Source organism: Ornithorhynchus anatinus, chromosome 11 (genome assembly GCF_004115215.2).
Source record: "Ornithorhynchus anatinus isolate Pmale09 chromosome 11, mOrnAna1.pri.v4, whole genome shotgun sequence".
NCBI classification, from domain to species: domain Eukaryota; kingdom Metazoa; phylum Chordata; class Mammalia; order Monotremata; family Ornithorhynchidae; genus Ornithorhynchus; species Ornithorhynchus anatinus.
The window spans coordinates 53,303,222-53,319,967 of NC_041738.1; the positions used below are offsets into that span (position 1 = coordinate 53,303,222).

The following is a 16,746-nucleotide window of genomic DNA, read 5'->3' on the forward strand; positions in this document are numbered from 1 at the left end:
ACATAGCACTTAGCAAATACCATAAAAAAAAAACGGGAAGTTGGGAGGGATTTCTCCCTCTGGTTCCAAGGTTAATGCTATCTCCCCCTTATAAGCTGTCATGGTGGTCTCAGGGACCTTGGGCTGGCTGAGAACGGAACTTGTAATCTCATGCCCACCGCACCAACATGTCTCACCGATTGTCTCCAGGATCAAGAACAAACACCCCGCCTTGTTTTTGTGACGGTCCTATGAAAATGGAGGTGGGTGCTGAGCTAAATGCTCCGTCAAGGTCCACTGGCCGACTGAGGGCAGGAGGGGTGGTAGGGTTGTCCAGGGGCAGGGGGAGAGACCAGATGACTTCTCCAGCCCTGAGATCTCCAGGTGCTTCGAGGAAGGCGGAGGCTGTGTCCGCAAGAATCAGAAAGATTTGGAGGAAGAGCGATCCAGGGAACAGCTTCAGGTTTGTCTCCCCCTCTAGACTTTAAGCTCGCTGTGGGCAGGGACCGCGTCTGCTAACAGCATGGTCTAGTGGATAGAGTATGGGCCTAGGAGTCAGAAGGTTATGGTTTCTAATCCCAACTCTGCCACTTGCCTGCTGTGTGACCTTGGGCAAGTCAATTCACTTCTCTATGTCTCATTTACCTCATCTATAAAATGGGGATTGCAACTGTGAACCCCACTTGAACAGGGTTTGTGTCCAACCCAATTTACTTGTATTCACCCTAGATCTTAGTACAGTGTAAGCACAAGCACATAGTAAGCTCTTAACAAATACTATAATAATAATTATTATTATATTGTTATATTGGACTCTTCCAAGTGGTTAGTACAGGGCTCTGCACACGATAAGCGCCCAATCAATACAAGTGACAGACTCACTGACTGACAGCTTCTGCCTGGTCATGAGAGGCTCCGCTGCCCTCCCTTGCCCACCCTTGCTGGTGGGCACAGGGGCACCTGCAAAGCCACCAGGCATCACCCAGTCTGCCAAGTTCAGAAACCCAGAAGTCACTGAGCCCGGCCCCAAAGAGAACTCCATTAACCGCATTTGCCTGGGGCTGTGGGTCAGGGACGCCCATCATCCTGAAACAACAGTAATCATTAACCTTGAGCAGCCCTGCAGCCTCAACACCCCGAGGGCCTGCTGCCAGGCTGGGCTAGCTGCTTGGGCAAGGGGGCACCTGGAGGCTCTCTGCATAGCTCTCCTATGGTGTCACCCCAAAGTCAGCCCTGGCGGCCACCACAGCTTCCCCGTAATCCTCCGTGGGCACAAGAAGCCGGTGGTTTCCAGGAGGTTCATTCTGTAGCCCTCAGGGACTCCCGTCTAAAACAGGAAGCAGCCCAGGAGGGAAGACGGAGCTGATAGAAGTGGGACACACAAACATAGACACGCACATAGACAAACTCACATAAATCCATACGTGAACCTAAACAAACGCATACCCACATATATAAACAGACCCGCTCACATACACACACATGCATGTAATGATAGTTGTGGTTTTTGTTAAGCGCTTACTATGTGCTAGGCACTGTACTAAGAGCTGGGCTAGATATAAGGTGATTGGTTTGAACATAGTATATGTGTATATGGATAATTATTTGTAGGGAAGCAACATGGCCTAGTTGATAGAGCACAGGCCTGAGAGCCTGGGGGACCTGGGTTCTAATCCTGAACCCGCCACTTGTCTGCTGTGTGACCTTGGGCAAGTCACTTAACTTCTCCATGCCTCAGTTCCCTCATCTGTAAAAAATGGGGATTAAGAGTGAGCCTCTGTCAGACAGGGCCTGTGTCCAGCCTGATGACCGTGTATCTAACCCAGCGCTTAGAACAGTGCTTGGCATACAGTAGGCACTTAACAAATACCATCACCACAATTATTATGATGATGATGATTGTGTGTTACATGTATATAACACACATGCTCACATTCAGTCGTATTTATTGAGCACTTACTGTGTGCAAGGTACTGTACTCAGCACTTGGCAGTGTACGATATAACAACTGACACATTCCTGCCCACCTGCAAATGTACACACTTGCATACACACACACACAGAAATTCACCCACCACCTTTCACAGGGAGTTTGGGACAAGAATGGCCAGTTTGTGGCCGCACTGCTGATTCACTCTCTGGCCCAGCTCAGGCTGGCTCAGGAAGGAAGGAAGGAACTTCTCCCAGGTTCCCTAGGTAGGGCCTGTTGGGAGGCAGAAGAGGATTTGGTGGGGACGAGGGGAGGCAAGTTGGATTGTGGTTTACCCCTCCCCGGATTACCTGGTCTTTGCAAACTGATCAGCGAGGAAAGGTATCAATCGATCTATCAGTCAAGAGTATTTATTGAGCCTCTACTGTGTGCAGAACACTGCATTAGGTGTGTGGAAGAGTTCAAAAGAAGGAAGAGGTCAGGTTCCTTTCCTCAAAGACCTTACAATCAAGCCGGAGAGACAACCCTGAAAAAAATCCCAGGTGGAGGGAAGTTATAAAGTATATAAGACATGTACATAAGCGGTATAGGATGAAAGAGTATGTGGGCGCTTGTGGTTGTATGTGTGTGAGCATGTCAATAATAATAATAATTATGGGACTCGTTAAGCACTTACTATGTGCCAAGCACTGTTCTAAGCATTGGGGTTGGACACGGTCCCTGTCCCACATGGGGCTCACACTCTTAATCCCCATTTTACAGATGAGGGAAGTGAAGTGACGTCTAACATCTCACAGCAGGCATGTGGTGCAGCTGGGGTTGGAGCCCAGGACCATTTGACTCCCAAGCCCCTGCAGAGCGTAGCGGATAGAACATGGGCCTGAGAATCATGAGGTAGTGGGTTCTAATCCTGGCTCTGCTGTTTGTCTGCTATGTGGCCTTGGGCAAGTCACTTCACATCTCTGGGCCTGTTACCTCATCTCTAAAATGGGGATGAAGACTGTGAGCTCTATGCGGGACAGGACAACCTGATTTACTCATATCCACCCAGGCTCTTAGTACAGTGCCTGACACATAGAAGGTGCTTAACAAATACCACAATTATTATTATTATTATTATTAATATGTTGGGGGCGTAAGAGAAGGGAGTTGCTGAAAGCTGGATCCTCCAAGCAGAAAACCAGTAGGACCCAATTTCACTCTCAGGGAGCAGCTCTGAATCACCATCTCCTCTCACTTGCCCTCTCTCCTCCCTTCCCCTTTCTGAGAACCAGAATTTACATTTAATCAGCAGAGGACACTTCCCCTTCTAGTTCCTGCACCAGGTATAATAGGTGTGCAGGTGTAGTCGTGAATACGGATGATAACGTGGGAGTGAGTAAAATTATCAGTTTGGTTTTGAATGTGTTCATGTTCATCTGGGTGTTCAGGGTTTTAAGTGCATTTGTATGGGTGCATGAGGGTGAGTGCCTGGGTGGTATACTAGTAGTAGTAGCATAGTAATAATAATTCTGTTATTTCTTAAGTGTTTCCTATGTGCCAAGCCCTGTTCTAAACATTGGGGTAGGTACAAGGTAATTAGATTGTCCCAAGTGGGGGGGGGTCACAGTCTTAATCCCCATTTTACAGATGGGATAAGGGAGGCACAGAGAAGTTAAGTGGCTTGCCCAAAGCCACACAGCAGACAAGTGAAAGAGCCAGGATTAGAAGCCACATCCTCTGACTCCCAAGCCCGAGCTCTTTCTACTAAGCCATGCTGCTTAGTGGCAGCAGCAATTTTAGTAGAAGCGGTCATAGTGAGAAGCAGTGTGGTCTACTGGAAAAAAACATGGGCTTAAGAGTCGGAGGACCTGAGTTCTAATTCTGGCTCTGCCACTTGTCTGCTGTGTGACCTTGGGCAAGTCACTTAACTTCTCTATACCTCAGTTTCCTCATTTGTAAAATGGGCAGTAAGACTGTGAGCGTTATGTAGGTCAGGGACCGTGACCAACCCGATTATTTTGTAACTACCCCAGTGCTAAGGACACTGCCTAGCACACAGTAAGTGGTTGGCAAGCTTTTTTTGTTTTTTATTAATAATGTTGGTATTTGTTAAGCGCTTATTATGTGCAGAGCACTGTTCTAAGCGCTGGGGTAGATGCAGGGTAATCAGGTTGTTCCACGTGAGGCTCACAGTTAATTCCCATTTTACAGATGAGGTCACTGAGGCACAGAGAAGTTAAGTGACTTACCCACAGTCACACAGCTGACAAGTGGCAGAGCTGGGATTCGAACCCAGGACCTCTGACTCCCAAGCCCGGGCTCTTTCCACTGAGCCACGCTGCTTCCTGTGGCTTAGTAGCAGTAATTATTAAGCACTTACTGTTTGCAGAGCACTGTATTAAGTGCTGGGAAAGATTGTACAGGTGGGAATTAGTCACGGACCCCGTCCCTCAAGGGGGCTCGCAATCTGTGAATATAGAATTGGAGGCAGACCCACATATTTGAGTGTATGAAGGAATCTATGTGCACATACGTGTCTAAAAGGGTTTGTGAGAGTGTATATTAATGTTGGTGTGAGTACCTGAATTTGTGAGTAAGAGTGAGTGTGGGATTGTGAGGGTATGCTAAGCGGGTGAAAGCATGGAAGCACAGGCTTGGATGAGTGGTGTGTGTGTGTGTGTCCATATATATATGAGTTACTATGTCTGGATGTGTATTCATGTGTAAGCGTAACAGCACATTCTCACTGTGACTGTACAATGTGAAAATGTGGAAAGGTTGGCAATTGTGTAAATGTGGGCTGTGTCTGCCTAGAATCGGTAGCAGTAGAGAAGCAGCGTGGTTTAGTGGATAGAGCATGGGCCTGCGAGTCAGAAGAACCTGGGTTCTAATCCCACTCCGTCACATGTCTGCTGTGACCTTGAACAAATCATTTAGATTACCTGGGTCTCAGTTACTTCATCTGTCAAACAGGGATTAAGAGTGTGAGCCCCATGTGGGACAGGAACTGTGTTCAACCTGATTATCTTGTATCTACCCCAGTGCTTAGAACGGTGCTTGGCACCTAGTAAGTGCTTAACAGCTACCGTAATCATTATTAGTTGCAGTAGTACTTACAAAGTGCCTACTGTGTGCAGAGCACTGCACTAAGTAAGCAGTGGGAGAAAACACACAATCACCCATGCATATTTATTGAGCACTTAATGTGTGCAGAGTACTGAAGTAAGCCCTTGGGAGAGTATAGTATAACAGAGTGGGTAGACATGTTACCAGCCCACAACAAGCTTACATTCTAGAGAAGATTACACAGAAGGGAATTAAACAGGGTCTTTAATAATAATAATAATGTTGGTATTTGTTAAGCGCTTACTATGTGCCGAGCACTGTTCTAAGCGCTGGGGTAGACACAGGGGAATCAGGTTGTCCCACGTGGGGCTCACAGTCTTAATCCTCATTTTACAGATGAGGGAACTGAGGCACAGAGAAGTGAAGTGACTTGCCCACAGTCACACAGCTGCCAAGGGGCAGAGCCAGGGTTCGAACCCATGACCTCTGACTCCAAAGCCCGTGCTCTTTCCAGTGAGCCACGCTGCTGTCTTTGTTCCTCTAAACGTCACACAGCAGGCATGTGGTGATGCTGGGGTTGGAGCCCAGGACCTTTTGACTCCCAAACCCATGCATGGTGTAGCTGACAGATCATGGGCCTGAGAATCCCTAGGTCATGGGTTCTAATCCCGGCTCTTCCGCTTGTCTGCTACGTAGCCTTGGGTAAGTCACTTCACTTCTCTGGGCCTGTTACCTCATCTCTAAAATGGGGTTGAAGACTGTGAGCTCTATGCAGGACAGGGACCATGTCTACATAGACTATTACAGATTACACAGAAGGGAATTAAACATGGTCTTTGTTCCTCGGGGGGTGCTCACAATCTAAAAGGGGTGTTTGTGCGTCCGTGTGTTTATGTGAATGTAAACCCGAGTAAATTAGTACCCAAGTGTGAGTGTGGGTGTGAGTGAGTGATTGTGAGAGTTGGGAGCGAGGGCCCAGTAGGGCCCACCAGGATGTGACACTGAGCTGGGAGGAGGTGGGTGGACAGTCCTGGGACCCGGACCTGCGAGGCATGCGATCCAGTCCAACAAAGAAGCCCCTCACCCCGCCGGGGTGAGTGATGTCTGGCCTTGACTCTCTCCCCAGAGCCCTCCTCGGGGTCCCTTCGCCTCGGGATCCCTTCACAGAAGCAGCATAACCCGGTGGCAAAAGCACAGGCCTGGGAGTCAGAGGACATGGGTTCTAATCGCGACTCCCCCACTTATGACCTTGGGCAAGTCGCTTCATTTTTCTGTGGCACAGTTCCCTCATCTGTAAAATGGGGATGAAGACTGTGAGCCCTCTGTGGGACAGGACCTGTGTCTAACCTGGTTTCTACCCCAGCGCTTGCCTGTGAGCTCTTTGTGGGCAGGGACTGTCTGTCTTTATTGCTGTTTTGTACTTTCCTAAGCGCTTAGTATAGTGCTCCGCACACAGTAAGGGCTCAATAAATATGACTGAATGAATGAACGGTGCTTGGCACATAGTAAGCGCTTAGCAAATACCATCATCGTTATTTTTATTTATCTCGGACGATCCCCTAGACTCCTCCCCCGGAGAGGGCGGGAGGCCGGAGGCGGGTCAGGAATCCAGGCGATCCGCCTGCCCATCTTTTCCCAATTCAATCTCCCCTCACTCTAAGACCCCCCGTTGGTTCCCCCGCGCCCCCCCCCCCCCCCGGTCGCCGTCCCTGGGGAACCCAAGAGTTCCCCCCCCCCGGGGCCCGGTCTGACCACTAGGGGGCGCTGCCTCCTCCTTTCTCTTCCCCCTTGGCTCTACCAAGGGTCAAAGGACCCTCCCAGAGGGGCGGGGAATAAAGGGGGAGGGTCGAGGGGAGACCCTAGTTCTTTTGGGTGGGGGGGACTCGGAGGAGGGGGCTGGTGTGTGTGTGCCTTTGGACGTCCCGGCCTTTGGGTCCGGCAGGAAGGGAGCAGGAAGGAGTTAAAACAAGCCCCTCCCTCCCTCCTCCCCCTCCCTCCTTGCCCCTCCCCCCTTGTCCCCTGGTCCCCTCCCCCCTCGTCCCCGCCCCCCCCCCGGCGCTGACGTCACAGCGAGGCCAAGCGGCGGCGGCGAGCTGGGGTGTGTGCCGTGGATGTGGGCTACATTGTTGCAAGACCCGGGAAAGGCAGAGGCGGAGCGGGGGATCCTCTCCTCTCGGATGCCCAGGAGCCGTCCGGGACCGGCCCCCAGCCCCGCGGACCAGGGTCCCGGGACCCCGGCGTCGCCCGCCCCCAGCGCGCCCTCGCCCCAGCGGGTCCCGGTGGACCGAACCAGAGCCATGGACGTCTCCCCCTCGCGGAGCCCGCGGGAGGTCTGAGCGCTCCCAGACCCCGCCGGGCCCGGGCTGCGCGCTCGGAGACCCCCCAGAGACCCCCCAGAGACACCCCCCCCACACCTCCCGTCCGGGGCAGGGGGTGCGGGGTCCCCAAGGAACAGCCCCCCCCCTCCCCGACCCAGAGGAGACCGCTTGGAAGAGCCGGGGGGGGAGGGGGGGGGGAAGGACCGGCTGCACCGAGCCTGGACCCCGGGGTCGCCCCCGAGCCCCCCACCCCCCAATTCCCCGCCCCCAGCCCCGTTGATTTCGCTTGAACTTGACCTGGATATAGAGAGGCTCCGAACCGCACCAGTTGGCTCCTTGTGGGGTTTCTGCCCCTTTGGGAGGTGGGGAGAGGGGAGGGGGAGAGGTCCCCCGGCGCCCCCTCCTCCCGGACCTACGGACCCCCAATGGCTCGGACGGCGCTGCCCGGACCTTCCGGATGCTCGTGGTGGTGGTGGCTGGCGCTGAGCCTGGCAGCTGCCCTCCTGCCGGGTAAGTGCCCTCCCCCTCTCCCCTCCAGAGCTGGCAGAGCTTGGACGCCGGGGAGTGGGCATCCCGGGGCGGGGGTCGTCAGCTGGGCACACAAAGTTGACAGGGCTTCGGGAGGGAGCAGGTGAGACGAGGAGACGGAGGGAGGTTGCGGGGGTGGGGGGGAGGGGAGAAGAAATAATCACGTTCTAGTTATTTAATAAATAGTTGTCCGCTTGGCCGGCAGTTTGGAAACACATCGGGTTACATAAATGCACAATATTCATCCTAATGGTCATCTCCGGGTTCGGCGAGGCAGCCCCCATCGAGCTGGTGGGTACCGGGCTTGGTTGGGGCTTGGGGTGCTGGATTCCGAGCATCTCCTGATCTCCTCCTCCCTCAGTCTCCCCCCAGCCGTGAGGGGGACGGTCACCTCTTTCCACAGTGGCCAGCTCTGGGACGGGGCGAATGGGCTTGCCGTTTCCCCCTTTCTCACTGCCAGGGGACGCCGGCTGGACCAGCCGGGGGGACCCCGAAGGAGTTAACTCCGGAGGGCTCCGGGTCCCGAAGAGACAATAAAAGGGGGTGGGGGGGATCCCCTGCCCTGGGAGGGGGAGAGGGCGGCAAGGACCGTCCGGGGTGTATTGTGCTGGCGAATGAACTGGAAAATGCGTTTAGGAGGCAAATCCGATCCAGTCCCCGTGCTTGGGGTTAACCCTCTGCTGCCCAAGATGCCCGCCCGGACCCGCCTCTTGGGGGAGGGGTCCCCGGGGGCGGGGGTCGCGGGGATCCCCTGTATAACGTGGCCGGGAGAGCGCGGGGGGAGCACGTGGCCTCGTCCTGGCGATGCCCGCGACCCAGAGTCCGAGCGGGGGGGCTGCCCCGGCTCGGGGGGAGGGCCTTAAAGTGAGGGTGCTTGGTTTCATGTCCGGCCGCGGGGGAGAGAGGTGGTCTCCAGCTGCCGGGCATGAAGGGGCATCCAGAAGGTTGCCCCCCGCCCCGCATCCTCTGAAAGGAGGGTGGCTTGAAGTACCCACCACCCCCCTGCCCCTGAAGCTGAGCCCGAGGGGGTGCCCTGGCTAGGGGGAGGGGACGGGGGGAGAGAGACGCTCGACCGACAAGTGGGCACCGGGGGGGGGGCACCCAGATTGGCCTGCCCTGGAGATCCTCCTGGCCGGCAGCCAAGCGGGGACACCTGGGTCCCCCCGCATCGTGATGCCCACCTCCCCCAGCGTGCAAGGGATTACACCTCGCTCCCTGCTCCGGACAAAAGCAGGAGGACTTTGGGGAAAGCGTCGGGGTCCAGCCTGCTCTTCTCCTCTAATCGGTACCCAGGTAGGACCCTGGAACCCCCTCTTCCCCGCTACCTCTCCACTCCGGGCCAGGGGACCGGGGACCTGCGCAGTGGTCACTAGCCGGCCACTGCTGACCGGAGTGTGGGGGGAGAGGGGGTCGGAATACGGACCCTCTTCCTGACCTGGGGTTCCCTTGGCTCCCGCCCTACGCAGCCCCGGGTGCGAATCCCGGGGCCTCGAGGAATAGCGTTCTTCCCAAATCCCGGTTGCTGAGCTCCTTTCTGGATCCCTCTTTCAGATCCCATCCAAGCGTCTTCCCGCCTGTCCCAGGAGGCAAGGAAGGGCAGGAATAGACCTCCCCAGTTGGTGGAGAAACGGTGGACCCAGAGAGGTTAGGACTAGCCCAAGGTCACACAACCACTCGGAGGCAGAACCTCTTCCCCGGCCAGCCCGGAGCTGCCTCCGGGAGGCCTTGCTGGCCCAGGGCTCGCTGGACCGAGCCCGGGGCTAGCGGCGAGAGGGGATGTGCCCAAAGGAAAGAAAACGCAGGGAGCATGCGCCAAAGGGGGGTTGGGGGGGGGGGGGTCTTCTGACTTTGAAATGCTCTCAATCTGGCTGTTGAAATGTAAACACATAAATATTATTTTCGGGGTTCGCAGCCTCCACCTGCCTGAAGTCCCGGTTCCTCGTTAAATCTGCTGAGAGGCTCGTTAGTTCCCGGCTGGCCACCAGCAAGGAGGGAGGGAGGACAGAGGGGGGGACCCCTGCCTTGGGGGGGTCCCGCCCGAGAAACAGGTGTATTACCGTAATGCCTCACCGATACCTTGCCCTCCCTGGATCGGCTTCAAAGACCACAAACACCGCGCCGCCCGCATTTAGGGCACGTAACCAGATGGAAGCCTTATGTGGTGTCATTTATTATGCAGTCAGTGTATAACACGCAATCCATAGCGGTAACTTTTGTAAAAACAGCCTCCATGCTGACATATAATAGGCCCCCCCACCCAGAAAACTGGAAATGTTGGGGACTTTTCCCCTCTGGCGTTAATGCATGTGCTGTGCTAGATAACTTCGCTGTGCCTCAGTGACCTCATCTGTAAAATGGGAATTAAGACCGTGAGGCCCATGAGGGACAACCTGATTACTTTTTATCTACCCCAAGGCTTAGAACAGTGCTTGGCACAAAGTAAGCGCTTAATAAATACCATTTGATATCATATGGCTCCCGAACTCTTTTGACCTGGACTGGGGATGGATCCAGATGGAAATTGTATTGCCGATTTGGGAGCAGGGCCGTTGAAGAATCTGACTCCAGTCCTAAGTCTTGAAGCGGGGAGGGAGCTGAGTCCAGAGATTTTGCTCGCTGTGGGCAGGGAATGTGTTTGTTTATTGTTTAATGTACTCTCCCAAACGCCTAATACAGTTCCCCGCACACAGTAAACATTCAATAAATACGATGGAACCAATGAATGAATGAGATGTTCTCCACAGAGAGACCATCCGAGAGAGTCCTGTGAAACCAGCCAGAGCTGACTCACATCTGTGTGCGATTGTGCACGTGTGTGTGTGTGTGTGCATTGGGGAGGAGTGGGAGTGTCTCTAGGTGTGAGGACACATACAGTCACATGTGTGTGGGTCTGAGTGTCCTTTATATAGGAGGGTCTCTGGGTGTCCGTGGGTGAATTGATTAGTGGGTGAGGTTGTGAACACATATGTTAGGGGTGTGGTGTGCCTCTGCATATATGTTCGCTTGTGGGTGTTTGTGAGGGGAAGGGGGAGACCCTGGTGTGGGGTGGGGAGGGTGGAGCTTGTGTCCATTTGCTTTCAGTGGGTTTTAGCTTAGAGAAAATTTTTGTGCTTGGGAGGAGTGGGACTAAATGGATATTTGTGTCTGTGTTGGGGTCACTGAGTGTATGACTGTGATTGGGGGAATTGCTGGTAAATGTGTGTGTGTGTGTATGCGTGTGTGTGTGTGCGTGCATACATGCATATGCACACGCAAGCCCAGTGAAAAAGGAATCAAGACTCCCACCAGGATCAGCTCAGCTTGAGTGACTTGACCTTTGAGTTCCCACTCAATTCCAAGCTCTCTGGCGGTCAAAGTCGGAGGGGTGGAAGTGGGCTGAAAGTCGGGGATCTTGGATCCTATCAGCTCATTCTCGGCTTCAGTCTGACAGCGCTCCTTCCTCTCCCTTTCTCTTGGTGGGAATTGTGTGCCCTTCCCCGGGTCCCGGCATGGGTGGAGCAGACCTGACATCTGCCTTTCCCTCCTCCCCCCCGGCCCGGTGAGCCTATCTGGAGCAGCAAGCCGGATTGGGGTCCATCTGGGTCCAAGGCCGGGCAGCTTTCCTGGCCACACCTCGGTTTCCTTCAGCTGGGCAAGGCCGGGTGGGGCAGTGGGTGGCAGGCACAGGCTTAACTCCTTTTTTTCTCTTTTTTTATGGAATTTGTTAAGGGTTTACTATGTGCCAGGCACTGTTCTAAGTGCTGGGGTAGATATAAAACAATCAGGTTGGACATAGTCCCTGTCCCACATGGGGCTCACAGTCTCAATCCCCATTTTCAGATGAGGTTACTGAGTCACAGAGAAGTGAAGTGACTTGCCCAAAGTCGCCCAGCAGACAAGTGGCAGAGCCGAGATTAGGACCCAGGTCTTTCTGGCTCCCAGGCCCATGCTGTATTCACTAGGCAATGTTGCTTCTCTGGGACTCCTAGAAGGGGAGCCCACTGAGGAGAGAGGGTAACTGCAGGAGTCATGTCCCAGGTGGATAAGAGGGAGGTGGTGGAAGGGCAGGAAGGGAGCTCAAAAACCAAGACGGTCAAGCCCTCCCCTCCCCTCGGGCCCCCTGGGTCCTCCGTGGGCAGCAGATCACATGAGAGCGAACGGGCGGGTTTGCTCCAGGGACACATGGGTTCAACCCTTCCCCATGTGGAGGTGGGGCTTGTGCAAGCTGGGGCAGGAGGGAGTCGTGGGGGTTGTGTTTCCCAGGATCCCCAAACTTCCAGCAAGATTGGGGAGTTGGGGGGAGGAACCACTAACCTTCCGTTAACCCCTTAGGGTCCTGTGCCCAAGGGTGAAATTAACCCAGAGGTGGGAGAATCTGGGAACCAAAACTGAGACCCTCCCTCAAACCGGGGACTGCTCTGACCTGCCTCGGGGAAGCCTAAATTCCTCCTCCATGCTACCCCTTTTCACAGGCCGACTATCACCCTCCCCATCCCCAAAGAGCTCCAATTCTGATCCTCTTTATCATCCAGCCCGATGGAGGAGCCGAAATCAGGCAGACCCACTGAGGGCCTTCAAATTGCAGCAGGAGAGAGCTGGGTTAGAAAAAAACCCTCTCTGCCGGCAACAGGTGATTGAAAGAGTTTGCGGAGTGCCCGTCCCTTGGGGTGTCTGAACAAAGACCAGGTGCTTTCTGTCCTAGGGGGCAGAGGGGTTTAAGTCCCTCTTTGGCCCAGAGGCAGGGAATTGGACTGTGAATGAAAGGTTGAAGCCACTTCCAGCTTTGGGGTTCTGGGCTTTCTCTCCAGAGATGGAGGCGGCAGCTCTCTCCATCCCCCCACCCCCCTCCCCCTCCTCACTCCCTCCAGCTTCCCCGCCCAGCCACTGGGGTCTGCAGCTCTGGGAGGCTCAGATGGCATCACGGTTCTGGGCTGTGTTGGTCGCGTGCCTGAGAGACAACAGGTGTGTCTACCCCTTTGTTTTGGGCCATGCCTTTGGGCTGGGGAGGAGGGTCGCCCCAATCCCTCACCCTGGCACTCTCCCAACCAGCCTCCTCCTCACACCACTGGAGGTTAAGGTGGCTTTTAGTTCTGGGCTTTAGTTCCCCATCCTGTGGGTCTCACCCCTCGGGGTCTCCAATCAGAGGGATGGACCACCAAAGGTCGAGAAGCAGTGTGACTTAGTGGAAAGAGCAATGGCCGGGGAGTCAAAGGACCTGGGTTCTAATCTCAGCTCCGCCACTTGTCTGCTATGTGACCTTGGGCAAGTCACTTTACTCCTCTGTGCCTCAGTTCCCTCATCAGTAAAATGGGGATGAAGAGGGCCTGTGGGACGGGGACTGTGTCTGACCCGATAATCTTGTATCTACCCCATCGTTTAGTACAGTGTGTGGCACATATTAAGTGCTTAACAAATACCATCATTATTATTATTATTATTATTAGATCAAACCATCCATCCCCCCCGCCTCCTGGCAGGACCACACCTGAACCCATTCCAGTTAGAAAGGCCCCACATCTACTCTTCAGAGTCTTCCCGGAGAGACATTCTAGCCTCGCTCTTTGGTCTTTGTCCTGAAATCTCTAACTTTAACCTACCCTCCTCCTCCTGGCTGCAGCCAGTTCTTCCTTGGGGCTATTCTGACTCTCCCTTGGTGTTTTTCTTGGTGAGAGATGGAGCCCCAGGTAGTGCAGATTTGGTTTGGGGCAGGGCTGTATTGACCCTTTCCCCTTGGTTCTGGGAGCTTGACCCTTTGGCTATTAGGATGGTTTAGGTTTCAAGTTGCTCCACAGTGACCGAGGTGTCGGTGGTGCCCCCTTCTCCCCCCAAAAGGTTTGATGGGGACAGAGAGAACCCCAGGAAGGCCGCAGGGAACCTCAGCAGTGTGGCTTAGTGGAAAGAGCATGGGCTTGAGAGTCGGAGGACATGGGTTCTAAAATCCCAGCTCCACCACTTGTCAGCTGTGTGACCTTGGGCAAGCCACTTAACTTCTCTGTGCCTCAGTTACCTCATCTGTAAAATGGGAATTAAGACTGTGAGCCCCATGTGGGACAACCTGATTACCTTATATCTACCCCAGTGCTTAGGACAGTGCGTGGCACAAAGTAAGCACTTAAATGCCATAATAATTATTAATATTATTACTATTGTTATAGGGCAACAGCTACAGATAATAGCCCAAGGACTAGATTCTGGGGCCACGCAGCACTGGGCTGTAAGTAATACCATGTAAATAACCATTGTGATACTTGTTAAGCACTTTCCACATATTGTGCTAAGCTCTGGTGTACATATGAACAATCAGTTGATATTTATTGAGCACTTACTATGTGTACAAGACTGTACTAAGCACTTGAGAGAGTACGATACATCAGAATTAGCAAACCGGTTCCTTGCCCATAACAAGCTTACAGTCTGCTGGGGGAAGAGGCATTAATATGAATAAAAGGAACTTTATAATACATAATTTAAATAGACTTACATAAGTGCTGTGGAGCTAGGGGTGGGGTGAATATCAAATATTCAAAGCTCACAGATAAAAGTGCAATCAATACAATCAGATCAAACACACTCGGTGTCCCACATGGTGCTCACAGTCTAAGAGAGAGGTAGAACAAGTATTGAATTCCTATTTTACAGGGAAGAAAACTGAGGCACAGGGGATTTAAACGACTTGCCAGGGAAAAAGGAGGTGTATCTGGAGCTGGGAGACTGGATGAAGGGGAGACATCCTGAGTCCCAAAAGGCTTGCCCTTGGAGGATGTGGAGTGGGCAGCAGGTCCCTGGCCGGGGCTGGGGAGTGGGCACGAACCTGCAGGTCGGTGGGCTCGGGGAGAGCTGACCAGTCAGTCCAGCTTCCACGACTCTGCCCCAGGGCCTGTCGCTCCCAGGTCAGCCACAATCCCATCCCCGTTTTATGAGGATTCTCGTTCCCGAGACTGAGACAATAAACCCGTCTGGCCGTGCCAGCCCTGGATCTCATTAGGGAACATTAGTTTCACTGGCTGGTGACTCTGTACATCCTCAGCTGCCAGGCAGGGAGCGGGGACATGGAGAGAGCCTGGCCTTGGATGTGAGGGTTGGGAGGGAGGGTGGCATGATACACTGGGGCAGATTTCTGGGGTCTACAGTGAAATAATCTCGCCTCTCCTCCCTCAGGGACCTGTGGCATGGGAAGGAAGGGACAAGTGGGAGTCAGAAGTACCTGGGTTCTATTTCCAGCAGGCCCCTGGCCACAGTTTTTCCCTCTGCACAATGGGAGGCTTCCCCTGGCCTTCTCCAACACTGTTGTAGGATAGCCAGGAGGAAGGGAGGGATATTGTGTGTGTGTGGTATGTGTGTGTGTGTGTGTGTGTGAAGGTGCTGAGCAATCCCTGTGAAATTGAGGGTTTAGGTTGTTGCGTCAGACATCCCGGGGTTGGGGTGGCTTTGCCCCAGCTGACTGAGACTTTGTACCCATCCAGCCCATACGCTGCACTGACTCTGAAAATAACTCGAAGATCATGATATCAGCAGCCCCCACTCACACTCTCTCCGTGGCCTTCAAGGCAGCACAAATACCGCCAGACGGACAGAGGCGGGGGCGAGGGCCATGGCGGGCCCTCCCCACCCTCTCCACCCCCTCTCCAGGGACAGCCCGGGTGTTTCTGAACTACTGTCTCCTGCCCCTGTAGCGTCTGAGAGTTTTTGAAGTCATAACTGGTTCCTCCTCCACCTCCTTGTTTATCAGAGGAGTATAATATAATCGTACTTGTTAAGCGCTTACTATGTGCCAAGCACTGTTGTAAATGCTGAGGTAGATGCAAGCTAATCAGGTTGGACAAAGTCCCTGTCCCACATGAGGCTCACACTCTTAATCCCCAATTTACAGATGAGGGTAACTGAGGCATAGAGAAGTGAAGTGATTTGCCCAAGGTCACAGAGCAAATGTGGCAGAGCTAGGATTAGAACCCAGGTCCTTCTGATTCCCGGACCGGTGCTCTATCCGCTAAGCCAAGCTGCTTCCGAGGGAAGGAGTAGTGGAGAGGGTCTGGAGTGGGAAAGGAGGAGGAGGAGGACAGAGATCACTACTGATGATTCCGAAAAGCAGAGCTGGAGGAGGGGGTTGGGGGCAGGAGGGAGGAGAGGGAAGCAGCGTGGTGTAGAGAACAGAGCAGCGGCCTGGGAGTCAAAAGGACCAGCGCTGGGATTGATTCAAGTTAATCAAGTTGGACACAGTCCCTGTCCCACATAGGATTTACAGTCGTAATTCCCATTTTACAGATGAGGGAACTGAGGCCCAGAGAAGTGAAATGACTTGCCCACAGTCACACAGCAGACAAGTGGCAGAGCTGGGATTAGGTCCTTCTGATTCCCGGGCCTGGTCTCTATCCACTACGCTATGCTGTTACTCCAGGGGCTTGTCAGGGCCCTGGAGTATCTAAGTAGTACCGCAGGTTCCCTCCAGAGATTATTGGGAGAATTTCTGCTACCCTGGAGCATCGCAGTGGTAACGTTGTTTCCAGAAAGCGGTCGATGTGGTGTTCTTTAAGTATCGATGTAGTTACCCCTGGAATATTTTGAGAGTAGCGAGTAGGCTACTGGAAAGACCATGGAACTGGTTTTCAAGAGGACCTGGGTTCTAATCCCACCTTCCCCACTTTATCAATCATCATCAGTGGTATTTAATGAGTGCTTACTGTATGTACTCAGTGCTTGGGAGAGCACAATGCAATAGAGTTGGTGGATACTTTCCCTGCCCATACCAGCTTAATAGTCTAGAGGGGAAGATAGACACTAACATAAATACATCCATGTTTGCTTTATGACCTTGGGCAAGCCATTTAATTTCTCTGTGCCTCAGTTTCCTCATCTGCACAATGGAAATTAAATACCTGTTCTCCCTCCCCTTTATAGTGTGAGTCCCATGCGGAACTGTGACCGATCTGTTGAACTTATATCTACCCCAGTGCTGAAAACATTGTT

At 53.4% G+C, this 16,746-nt stretch overlaps 1 protein-coding gene across 3 annotated transcripts in view; it reads left to right on the forward strand.

Annotated features, from left to right (window-relative positions):
- Window positions 1-7,022: 7,022 nt before the first annotated feature.
- NECTIN1 (nectin cell adhesion molecule 1) overlaps window positions 7,023-16,746 on the forward strand; it is a 92,594-nt gene continuing 82,870 nt past the window's right edge. For all 3 annotated transcript variants that reach the window (XM_039913450.1, XM_039913449.1, XM_029075160.2), the window contains exon 1: window positions 7,023-7,785. In XM_039913450.1, the coding sequence (XP_039769384.1) occupies window positions 7,701-7,785 (85 nt within the window). In that variant the 5' untranslated portion in view covers window positions 7,023-7,700. The remainder of the gene's footprint in view (window positions 7,786-16,746) is intronic.